This window comes from Entelurus aequoreus, linkage group LG03 (genome assembly GCF_033978785.1).
Source record: "Entelurus aequoreus isolate RoL-2023_Sb linkage group LG03, RoL_Eaeq_v1.1, whole genome shotgun sequence".
In the NCBI taxonomy this organism is placed as follows: Eukaryota; Metazoa; Chordata; class Actinopteri; order Syngnathiformes; family Syngnathidae; genus Entelurus; species Entelurus aequoreus.
Window position 1 is genome coordinate 86,809,148 of NC_084733.1, and position 12,624 is coordinate 86,821,771.

The 12,624-nt window shown below is 37.7% G+C and overlaps 1 protein-coding gene across 1 annotated transcript in view; it reads left to right on the forward strand.

Annotated features, from left to right (window-relative positions):
- The first annotated feature begins 9,868 nt into the window (after nucleotides 1–9,868).
- The window catches only part of hsp90b1 (heat shock protein 90, beta (grp94), member 1), a 65,745-nt gene continuing 62,989 nt past the window's right edge, over nucleotides 9,869–12,624 (forward strand). Inside the window, exons 1-2 of the mRNA XM_062040902.1 lie at nucleotides 9,869–10,026; nucleotides 12,089–12,191. Coding sequence (XP_061896886.1) covers nucleotides 9,978–10,026; nucleotides 12,089–12,191 — 152 coding nt within the window. The 5' untranslated portion in view covers nucleotides 9,869–9,977. The remainder of the gene's footprint in view (nucleotides 10,027–12,088; nucleotides 12,192–12,624) is intronic.

The window sequence follows — 12,624 nt, forward strand, 5'->3', positions numbered from 1 at the left end:
CGTATCTTTCATTTTGTACGTGTCTGTCTGTCTATCAGCGTGTGTGCTGCCTGTCAGCTGGTGTGCTGTCAGTACAACAGCCAATCAAATTAGTTATATGTTGTTTTCATCACACAGCATTCATCCAATCAAATTGCAGGACAACCACCGAACAAGAGTTGTCAAACAATGCGGCAGAGAGAAACAATTATGCCAAAGTTGGTTTCGTTCGGGTATAAAAACTACGACTTGGTCAACAAAAAACGAATTGCGTATGCAAATCACGCAGTTCGAATATTACAGACGGAGACGCAACAACTTCCAACTTCGTTCGACATTTGAAGTTGCCCAAAGAAGGGTAAGTTTTGAATGTAAGATAACGTTTATTGGCTAAGTAACATGACTTTTATTTGCTGTGTAGTTAAATCAGTGAGGCTGTAAACTCACTGCTAACGTTATAACCATAGACATGTTTTAAGGGTACGCAGCATCGAGCGCTGCTGCCTACTGGCGCAGACGAGACGCGGGGCCGCCATCTTGGAGTGGTGATCCGCTCCACTCAGTGCAATTCATTTGTCAGGAGCAATGAACTGTCAGCGCATTTAATTCATTTTACCTCACTGAATACCACTGATTGTCACGCGGTTTTTGTCATACGTGTAGCTATGATAACGGACACATGTTTTGGCAAGTTTTATTATTCATAGTTTGCTTATCTCTGTTGCTGCAGCAGCAGAGAGTTTATTCTGTCTTGACACTTTGTATTGATATTTTGTATTACATTCTTCCCTTAAATGATCATGTTTACAGTGATTGTTATGTATGTATTTTTTATGTATGTCGCTTTGGATAAAAGCGTCTGCCAAATACTTAAACATAAACACCTGAAAGTCTTTATATCAGCTAAAACCACCAATTTGTTTCACTACATTCAGAATAAAACCAAATGCTGTTTTACCCAACAATGTTAGTATTTGAATATTGTTACTTGAAGACTTATTCCTGGTTACAATTATACTGTTAAGAAAGTATTGTCTTATATTTTGCCTAAAATGAGAATGCATCATACTCAGTGGTGGCTGGTGAATTTTGTTTTAGGTGGGGCAGAAAGTTTGTAAACCAAACCCCTGTAGGGGCGTCATCCTCCCCCAGAAGATTTATTTGTGATTTTCACATACAAATATTGAAGATCTTTGCTCCTTCTCAACTCTGTGGTAATATTATTTTCATAAAATACAACCAATAGTATGTTAATGTTTGTTTTTGCAAATGTGTTTATTCTGTAAAGGAATGAGTTAAATGTTTAAAATTGTTTAAACTATTAAAATTACTGTTAATAGTGCTATTATGAATTGCAATGTCAGCACTATTTTTTTTCCTGCAATTTCAAATGCACTTGTTTTAATAAATACATACAGCGTTTTAAAAGCATACACAATCTGTGTAAAAATATTAGTCTGTGGTTAAAAGGACTTGAAAGGACTCGAAACTCAAAATGCAGGACTTGGGACTCGACTTGAGACTTTCCAGTCTTGACTTTGGACTTGACTCGGGACTTGCCTGTCTTGACTCGGGACTTGACTCGAGACTTGAGGGCAAAGACTTGAGACTTACTTGTGACTTGCAAAGCAATGACTTGGTCCCACCTCTGATATTAGCCTATCAAAATGACTTTAAAAGTGTTATAATGAAGGCAACACATGATGTAAGTGTCTATATGAGCTATATTAGCCTACTATCAAAATGACTTTATAAAGTCTTATATAAGTGTTATAATGAAGGCAACACGTGATGTAAGTGTCTATATTACCTATATTAGCCTATCAAAATGACTTTAAAAGTGTTATAATGAAGGCAACACATGATGTAAGTGTCTATATGAGCTATATTAGCCTACTATCAAAATTACTTTAAAATTCTTACATAAGTGATAGTGAAGGCAACACATGATGTAAGTGTCTATAGTAGCTATATTAGCCTACTATCAAAATGACTTTAAAAGTCTTATATAAGTGTTATAGTGAAGACAACACATGATGTAAGTGTCTATATTAGCTATATTAGCCTACTATCAAAATAACTTTAAAGGTGTTATAATGAAGGCAACACATGATGTAAGTGTCTATATGAGCTATATTAGCCTACTATCAAAATGACTTTAAAAGTCTTATAAGTGTTATAATGAAGGCAACACATGATGTAAGTGTCTGTATTAGCTATATTAGCCTACTATCAAAATTACTTTAAAAGTCTTATATAAATGTTATAATGAAGGCAACACATGATGTAAGTGTCTATATTAGCTATATTAGCCTACTATCAAAATGACTTTAAAAGTGTTATAATGAAGACAATACATGACGTAAGTGTCTATATTAGCCTACTATCAAAATGACTTTAAAAGTCTTATATAAGTGTTATAATGAAGACAACACAGGATATAAGTTAAATATTATATATATATATATATATATATATATATATATATATATATATATATAATAATATATATATATATATATATATATATATATATATATATATATATATATATATATATATATATATATATATATATATATATATAATATATATATTATATATATATAAATATATAATATATATATATATATATATATATATATATATATATATATATATATATATATATATATAATATTATTAAGTTAAATATTAGCTATGTCAGCCTACTATCAAAGGCTGACACAAATCTTCATTGACAGAAATGTTGTATTCTAATTTTTATTCTACACATTTTTGCAACATTTGGAAATCATTAGTAAAATGGAATTTTCTCACAAGATGAGATAACTCCTGGAAATGACTGTCTCAGAATGGCCAAAGGTATAGATGTGTGTGTCCAAGTTAAAGGAAACGGCAGGCTGTCTTCTTCTAATGGATTTATTACAATCTTTGCAAGCTACTTAACGTTTGCTGTGGTCTGGAACAACATGGCACACAGACAACTTTGAGAAATGCAGCCAATATTACATACAGATAATGTGTCATGTAAATATAAATTAAATACACAGAGGACATAAGTGAAGGAAATTAAATGAGCTCAAATATACCTACAAACGAGGCATAATGATGCAATATATGTACATACAACTAGCCTAAATAGCATGTTAGCATCGATTAGCTTACAGTCATGGATTGACCAAATATGCCTGATTAGCACTCCAACAAGTCAATAACATCAACAAAGCTCACCTTTGTGCATTCACGCACAGTATAAAACGTTTGGTGGACAAAATGAGACAAAGAAGGAGTGGCATAAAACACGTCTTTCTGTGGCAGCGTCGGAGAAAGTTGTGCATGTAAACAAACTACGATGAGTTCAAGGATCGTTGAAATCAGTAGGACAAAACGGCACTTGCCAAATACTCTCATCAGCAACGCATGTTTAATATAAACAGTGGGATTTCTAACCATTAGGAAGGTTTGTGTCATGTTTGTCCTCCTACAGAAAATATATATTATTCTTCATCTTTTTCCATTTTCACACATCTCTGAAAGAGGTCCAGGGAGCCACTAGGGCGGCGCTAAAGCCGCGGGTTGCTGACCCCCCGGCATATAGTATAGATTGGACAAAACATGACAAATAATACAATACAAGTAGGACACAAATACAAGTATTCTGTACGGTACATTAAATGTAAACATCTAGCATGTTACATAAATATCATGTATTTACACAACATTCCATACTGGACCCATAACCACTTATGTGCAGTATTTTGTGGACATGAACTAGATTTTGTCTGTGGCCCCATGTTGTTCTTTAATATTGCTAGGGCTCGGGTTTATAAGATGCTAATTAAATTGAACAACCCTCACTAGTTATTGAATTATAAACAGTGCACTAATAGAACCTGCAGTCAGAGCTTTGCTGGTGATGTGGCTCCCTCTAGTGTTTATGTCAGGAACCTGTCCTGGGCACCTCTAATTGGGACACATTTTTGCACCGAGGGCCGCGTACTGAAGTGAAAAGTACACTATATTGCCAAAAGTATTTGGCCACCCATCCCAATTTCAGGGCTTTTGTACTCCTAATCATTATCTTCTTGATAATTGTAACCCATTAAGCCAATTAGAAAATGTAGGCCTTACTTTCATAAATCGACATTTATGTGGACATTTTTTTGCCTGGAGGATAATAATGTTGACAAACATTTCTATGTTACAGTCCTTTATCTGGGATCTGAGCCGAGGATGCCGTTGTGGCTTGTGCAGCCCTTTGAGACACTTGTGATTTACCTCCTGGTACCCTAGCACCTCCAAAACCCTCAAATCTAAACTCCAAACATCTCAAAACAAGCTAGTCAGGTTACTTCTAGACCTCCACCGCAGATCCCACCTCACTCCTACCCACTTCTCTAAAGTGGGCTGGCTCAAGGTGGAGGACAGAGTTAAACAACTTGCACTGAGCTTAGTCTATAAAATCCACTACACCTCCCTGATACCGAAGTACATGTCAAACTACTTCCTTAAAGTAAATGACCGCCATAACCACAACACCAGGGGGAGCTCCACTAACCACGTTAAACCCAGATTCCGAACTAACAAAGGTCTTAACTCATTCTCTTTCTATGCCACATCAATGTGGAATGCGCTCCCAACAGGTATAAAAGAAAGGGCATCTCTATCCTCCTTCAAAACCGCAATAAAAGTTCACCTCCAGGCAGCTACAACCCTAAACTAACACCTTCCCCAGATTGCTAATAATCAAATGTAAACAATCAAATGCAGATACTTTTTCTTATGCCTTCTGATCTCTCTCTCTCTCTCTCTCTCTCTCTCTCTCTCTCTCTCTCTCTCTCTCTCTCTCTCTCTCTCTCTCTCTCTCTCTCTCTCTATGTCCACTACTTGCTGTCCATACCCCCCCCCCCCTCCACACCCCTGATTGTAAATAATGTAAATAATTCAATGTGATTATCTTGTGTGATGACTGTATTATGATGATAATATATATGATAGTATATATCTGTATCATGAATCAATTTAAGTGGACCCCGACTTAAACAAGTTGAAAAACTTATTCGGGTGTTACCATTTAGTGGTCAATTGTACGGAATATGTACTTCACTGTGCAACCTACTAATAAAAGTCTCAATCAATCAATCAATAAGTAAACTTTGATTGATTGATTGATTGATTGATTAATAAAAATACCAAATTTGATCTCTTCTATAGAGAATGGGGACATCTCCACACCCTTGTTTCTCAGCCAATCTCTGATCTCCTCCCAACACACATGTACACTTTCACATTCCACACACAGATGATTGACATCCTCTACAGCTCCACAGATACAACCTCCATGTTCAATTTAAGTTTCAAAAAAATCCTTAGATTTTTTTTATTTGAAATTAATCATTTTAAATGGTATTTCTTTAATTTTGGGAAGAATTCGGTATGTAATATATATTGTCCTTATTTTCCTTAGCTCCACTTTTGTAAACTCCTTCAGGATATATTGTCGATGAACTGTGCCCGGAAAATATTATTTCACTACAACTGCCCTCGTATATTTGTTGGAGCATTTTTCATCACAGAAATGAACATCTTCAATATGAAGGTTTCTCAGACAAGGGGTCGATCGTCTTTGAATATAAAAACATCTTGAGTCACCATAGATTTTAAGGATAGAAGTATTGCTTTGAAACAGATTTTTTGAACAACATTGATACTTTTCATACATTTTTTCATACGTAAACAAACTGTCCATTAAATGTCTGACAGCCCAAATACCTACAAAGTTGCATTATTATATATATATATATATATATATATATATATATATATATATATATATATATATATATATATATATATATATATATATATATATATATATATGTATATATATATATATATATATATATATATATATATATATATATATATATATATATATATATATATATATATATATATGGATGTTCTTATTAACTAGAATGTAAGGGTTATTCCATATATGGAGATCGCAAAAAGCCGCTGCCTGACCAGGGCTCGGAAAATCTGCAGAGACTCCTCCCACCCCCACCAAGGACTGTTTTCATTGCTGGACTCTTGAAAGAGGTTCCGTCAGCCTCCGTAGCAGAACCTCCAGGTTCTGTAACAGCTTCTTCCCTCAGGCCGTAAGACTCTTGAACGCATCAAAATAATCCCCTCAATTCCCCCCCAAAAATTGATTAACTGGCTGGAATATAAAGACAATATAACATACATCCATAAACGTGGATGCATATGCAAAAGTGCAATATATTTATCTGTACAGTAATCTATTTATTTATATCTGCACCTGACTTGACTTCACTATTAAAGCGGGTGACATTGTTATCACCAGGAAAGATGAGGTCACCTACCTAGGTTCCATTCTAGAGGCTAATCTTTCCTGTGATAAAATGGCAACCAAGGTAATCAAAAAGGTCAACCAACGAACAAAATTTCTCTGCAGAATCTCCTCTCTGGTCAACAAAAGCACCGTGAAGATTCTAGCGGGAACTCTCATTCAACCCTTTTTCGATTAAGCGTGCACCTCCTGGTACCCCAGCACCTCCAAAACCCTCTAATCTAGACTCCAAACATCCCAGAACAAGCTAGTCAGATTACTTCTAGACCTCCATCCCAGATCACACCTCACTCCTACCCACTTCTCCAAAGTGGGCTGGCTGAGGGTGGAGGACATAGTAAAACAACTTGCACTGAGCCTGGTCTATAAAATCCGCTACACCTCCCTGATACCGAAGTACATGTCAAACTACTTCCAGAACGTAAATGACCGCCATAACCACAACACCAGGGGGAGCTCCACTGACCACGTCAAACCCAGATTCCGATCTAACAAAGGTCTTAACTCATTCTCCTTCTATGCCACATCAATGTGGAATGCGCTCCCAACAGGTATAAAAGAAAGTGCATCTCTATCCTCCTTCAAAAGCGCACTAAAAGAACACCTCCAGGCAACTTCAACCCTTGACTAACACCCTCCCCCTCCACATCCCACCTCCCCGGATTGTCAATAATCAAATGTAAATAATCAAATGTATATACTTGTTCTTATGCTTTCTGAGCTCACTGTTCACTGCTCGCTGTACATATCCTACGAAGTGAGACCTACACTGTTTCAATGTCCATTTCTCAGATGATATAATTGTTGATGACTGAAGTATGCTGATATCAACCCAACCTAACCCCCCATGAATTGATTTACGTGGACCCCGACTTAAACAAGTTGAAAAACGTATTCGGGTGTTGCCATTTAGTGGTCAATTGTACGGAATATGTACTGTACTGTGCAATCTACTAATACAAGTTTCAATCACTCAATCAATCAATCAATCCCCGCCCCAACCCCCTCCACATACCACCCCCCGGATTGTAAATAATGTAAATAATTCAATGTATATACTCTGATGATTAACTTGTGTGATGACTGTATTATGCTGATGGTATATATTTGTACCATGAATTGATTAACGTGCTGATATCAACCCAACCTAACCCCCCATGAATTGATTTACGTCGACCCCGACTTAAACAAGTTGAAAAAACTTATTTAGGTGTTACCATTTAGTGGTCAATTGTACGGAATATGTACTGTACTGTGCAATCTACTAATAAAAGTCTCAATCAATCAATCAAAACCTTATCGCTCTTTTATCCTGCACTACCATGGGCTAATGCAACGAAATGTTGTTCTTATTTGTACTGTAAAGTTCAAATTTGAATGACAATAAAGGGAAGTCTAAGTCTAATATAGGTGTGTTGTGTGGAGAGAAATTGTGTTTAAAGTTCTGAGGTCCGAGAGCCAGCTCCAGCTCGTGGTGCCCAAGACCAGACTTAAAGGCCTACTGAAAGCCACTACTACCGACCACGCAGTCTGATAGTTTATATATCAATGATGAAATCTTAACATTGCAACACATGCCAATACGGCCGGGTTAACTTATAAAGTGCAATTTTAAATTTCCCGCCACACTCCCGATTGAAAACGTCTAGATATGATGACATATGCGCGTGACGTAAACGGTTGATAGAAGTATTGGTACCCCATTGAATACAATATAAAAAAGCTCTGTTTTCATTTCAAAATTCCACAGTATTCTGGACATCTGTGTTGGTGAATCTTTTGCAATTTGTTTAATGAACAATGGAGACTGCAAAGAAGAAAGTTGTAGGTGGGATCGGTGTATTAGCGGCGGACTACAGCAACACAACCAGGAGGACAGAGATGGATAGCAGACGCGCTAGCCGCCGAACTCACCTTAACTTCCTCCGTCTCGCCGACCGCATGTGTGATCGGGTGATGTCCTTCGTCGCACCGTCAATCGCTGGAACGCAGGTGAGCACGGGTGTTGATGAGCAGATGAGGGCTGGCTGGCGTAGGTGGATAGCTAATGTTTTTAGCATTGCTCTGTGAGGTCCGGTTGCTAAGTTAGCTTCAATGGCGTTGTTAGCAACAGCATTGTTAACCTTCGCCAGGCTGGAAAGCATTAACCGTGTAGTTACATGTCCATGGTTTAATAGTATTGTTGATCTTCTGTCTATCCTTCCAGTCAGGGATTTATTTATTTTGTTTCTATATGCAGTTAAGCACGATGCTATCACGTTAGCTCCGTAGCTAAAGTGTTTCGTCGATGTATTGTCGTGGAGATAAAAGTCACCGTGAATGTTCATTTCGCGTTCTCGACTCTCATTTTCAAGAGGATATAGTATCCGAGGTGGTTTAAAATACAAATCCGTGATCCACAATAGAAAAAGGAGAGAGTGTGGAATCTAATGAGCCAGCTTGTACCTAAGTTACGGTCAGAGCGAAAAAAGATATGTCTTGCACTGCATTCTAGTCCTTCACTCTAACGTTCCTCATCCACAAATCTTTCACCCTCGCTCAAATTAATGGGGTAATCGTCGCTTTCTCGGTCCGAATCGCTCTAGCTGCATTGAAAACAATAGGAAAATGTGAGGAACCTGTCAACTGACTACGTCACGCTACTTCCGGTAGGGGCAAGGCTTTTTTTTTATCAGAGACCAAAAGTTGCGAACTTTATCGACGTTGTTCTATACTAAATCCTTTCAGCAAAAATATGGCAATATCGCGAAATGATCAAGTATGACACATAGAATGGATCTGCTATTCCCGTTTAAATAAAAAAAAAAAATTTCAGTAGGCCTTTAAGTCTCGTCTTAAAAGACCCACTTTTATTCTTTGGCTTTTAACACTACGTGAGTTGTGTGGTCCTCTGTTGTCCTCTGTGGGGTTTGTTTATACATTTTGATTTCTATTCACCGTTTTAATTGGTTTTACCCTTTAAAATCGTTTTTAATCATATTTATTTTTATATTGGTTTTATATTTATTTATTTTTTGTTTTTATTCAGTCATTGGTGGAGCTAGGGATAATATTTGAATATTGTTTTTATTATTATTGTTTTTAATATTGTTGTGCTGCACTTTGGAAACATTTTTGTTGTTTAAATGTGCTCTATAAATAAAGTGGATTGGATTGAAAGTGGATTGGATTAAACAATAATTGGGGTCTGTTGGTTAAAGATTGACTGGTAAACTCATTACCAGACATTAAAAGTCACAACGCAACAGAAAATGTATTCCTCTGGAATATGGAATTATATACCATATTGAACACCAGTTCGCAATCAAAGTTGGATGACATTATCAGGAAGTGATGCACCGCGTTTTACCTCCTCGACCAATGGGGGCCGGCCACGCTTTTAGGGTACAGACTTATGTAGCCGACGCTGATTGGTCGGCGTGGCAGCGTCGTCTCCGCTCCGATTGGTCCACGGTGGTGCGTGGTGCGCTGCCATTGGTCAGTGGACGAGCATTTAACAGAGTGGGGTTTTCTCACTGAGGGCGGTTCATTGTCAGTTTGTCTACCGAGGAACGATAAACGTGCTTTGACTCACCTTTTTTTGCTCCGAGCTGTTCACCATCAGGCGAAAGAAGCTAAAATGAGGCGGGTGTGGGCTTTAGGTCTGTTCGTCGCGCTGCTGGCCTTCGGTGAGTAGCTTTGTCTTCACCCGGGAACTTGCTATGGTTAGCCGTTAAGCTAACACTAATATGTCGTTAATATCTGCTTATTTGGCTGACGGTTTGCTTAAAACCTGCTTATTTTAACACAAGGATGTAATTTATCATCCTTCGTCTGTCATTAAGCATTAATTTTGCGTTGCTACAGTAAACATGTTATCCACCCGGCTTTCTAGAAGTTTCTATTAGTCATTGAATTATCTATCCAAAAGTATACAGGCATTTGTTTTATTTTGTATTAACAGTCAAGTCTACACCTATTATTAGTCACATATTATATAGGCATCATTAATACTACACTAACGTCATTGGTAATGTATATACATCCAAAACGTGCACACGCAGTTTTAAGTTTCCAATCATTTCTACAACTCTTATTATTTTGTGATACATACTTGTTGGTCACAAAAAAAACATTCATGAAGTTTGGTTCTTTCCTGATTTTTTTATGGGTCTACTGAAAATGTGAGCAAATCTGCTGAGTCAAAAGACTACATACAGCAATGTTAATATTTGTTAAGTTTCACTGCAATAAGATGCTTTTGGTAGCCATCCACCAGCTTTGTTTCATCCTCCAGAAGGTCTTATCTTTGTCCGTGTGATGTCAGATGAAAGAAAAAATGAGCTGTTTGGCCACGATACCCAGCAATATATTTTTAGAGGGAAAAAAGGGCTTTAATCCCAGGAACACCACCCTACCGTCAAGCATGGTGGTGGTAGTATTATGCTCTGGGCCTGTTTTGCTGCCAATGGGACTGGTGCTTTAAATGGTACAATGAAAAAGGAGGATTACCTCCAAATTCTTCAGGACAACCTAAAATCATCAGTCCGGTGCAGTTGGGTGTTCCAACAGGACAATGACCACAAACACATGTCAAAAGTGGTAAAGGAATGGCTAAATCGGGCTAGAATGAAGGTTTTAGAATGGCCTTCCCAAAGTCCTGACTTAAACGTGTGGACAATGTTGAAGAAACAAGTCCATGTCAGGAAACCAACAAATTTAGATGAACTGCACCAATTTTGTCAAGAGTGGTCAAAAATTCAAGCAGAAGCTTGTGGATGGCTACCAAAAGCGCCTTATTGCAGTGAAACTTGCCAAGGGACATGTAAGCAAATATTAACATTGCTGTATGTATACTTTTGACCCAGCACATTTGCTCACATTTTCAGTAGACCATAATAAATTCATAAAAGAACCACACTTCAATTCTGTTTTGCTGCCAATGGAACTGGTGCTTTAAATGGGACAATGAAAAAGGAGGATTGCCGCCAAATTCTTCAGGACAACCTAAAACCATCAGCCCGGAGGTTGGGTCTTGGGCGCAGTTGGGTGTTCCAACACGACAATGACCCCAAACACATGTCAAAAGTGGTAAAGCTATGGCTAAATCAGGCTGGAATGAAGGTTTTAGAATGGCCTTCCCAATGTCCTGACTTAAATGTGTGGACAATGCTGAAGAAACAAGTCAATGTCAGAAAATCAGAAATACTTTATTAATCCCCGAGGGGAAATTACAATTTTCAGCACAATCCCATTCAAGATCAGACAAACATTACAGGGAGACAGAACAGGATTGCTGACGAGTCCAAAACCAACAAATGTAGCAGAACTACACCAATTTTGTCAAGAGGAGTGGTCAAAAATTCAAGCAGAAGCTTGTGGATGGCTACCAAAAGCGCCTTATTGCAGTGAAACTTGCCAAGGGACATGTAAGCAAATATTAACATTGCTGTATGTATACTTTTGACCCAGCAGATTTGCTCACATTTTTAGTAGACTCATAATAAACTCATAAAAGAAGCAAACTTCATGAGTGTTTTTTTGTGCCCAACAAGTATGTGCTCCAATCACTCCCACAAAATAAGAGTTGTAGAAATGATTGGAAACTCAAAACAGCCATGACATTATGTTCTTTACAAGTGCATGTAAACTTTTGACCAAAAAGTGCACATAAAACTAAGGCACTTATCAAAGTGACTATAAAGTGTTTGGATATGTGCACACAAATAACCACTTTTTAATGAATTGTAGCTGCAGTGCGAGCTGAGGATGAACTGGATGTGGATGGCGCAGTGGAAGAGGACCTGGGCAAGAGCAGGGATGGCTCCAAGACAGACGATGAGGTGGTTCAGAGGTTAGTGTCTTATTTATTCATAGGTTTTAACCGGATTGTTCTGGGTGGTGTACTTTAAATAAAAGCCAAGGACTGAGAAGTGCTGGATTTCCCTACACGTATACTAAATGCTGTAATGACCTAACAACAAGGCTCTACCATGTCTCTCACATGTCATAAAAGTAATTAGAAAGCAAAAGACACGCGTACACTTAGTCCCTGTTCTTTAAATAGTGACCCCAGCGAACATGCTTTATCAGTATCATGCGTCCCAAAGTCACCAGCCTTGGCGTCACTATAGACGGTGACTTTAAACTTGACAAGTCAATGCCGTTTTTAAAATCGTGTTTTTGGCAAATGTAAAACTGTTTTTGTCTTAGCCTTTTTGAACACGTGGCCTGGACTACTGCAATTGTACTTTATGCTGGCATTAGCCAAAAAGCTCTCTCCCGGT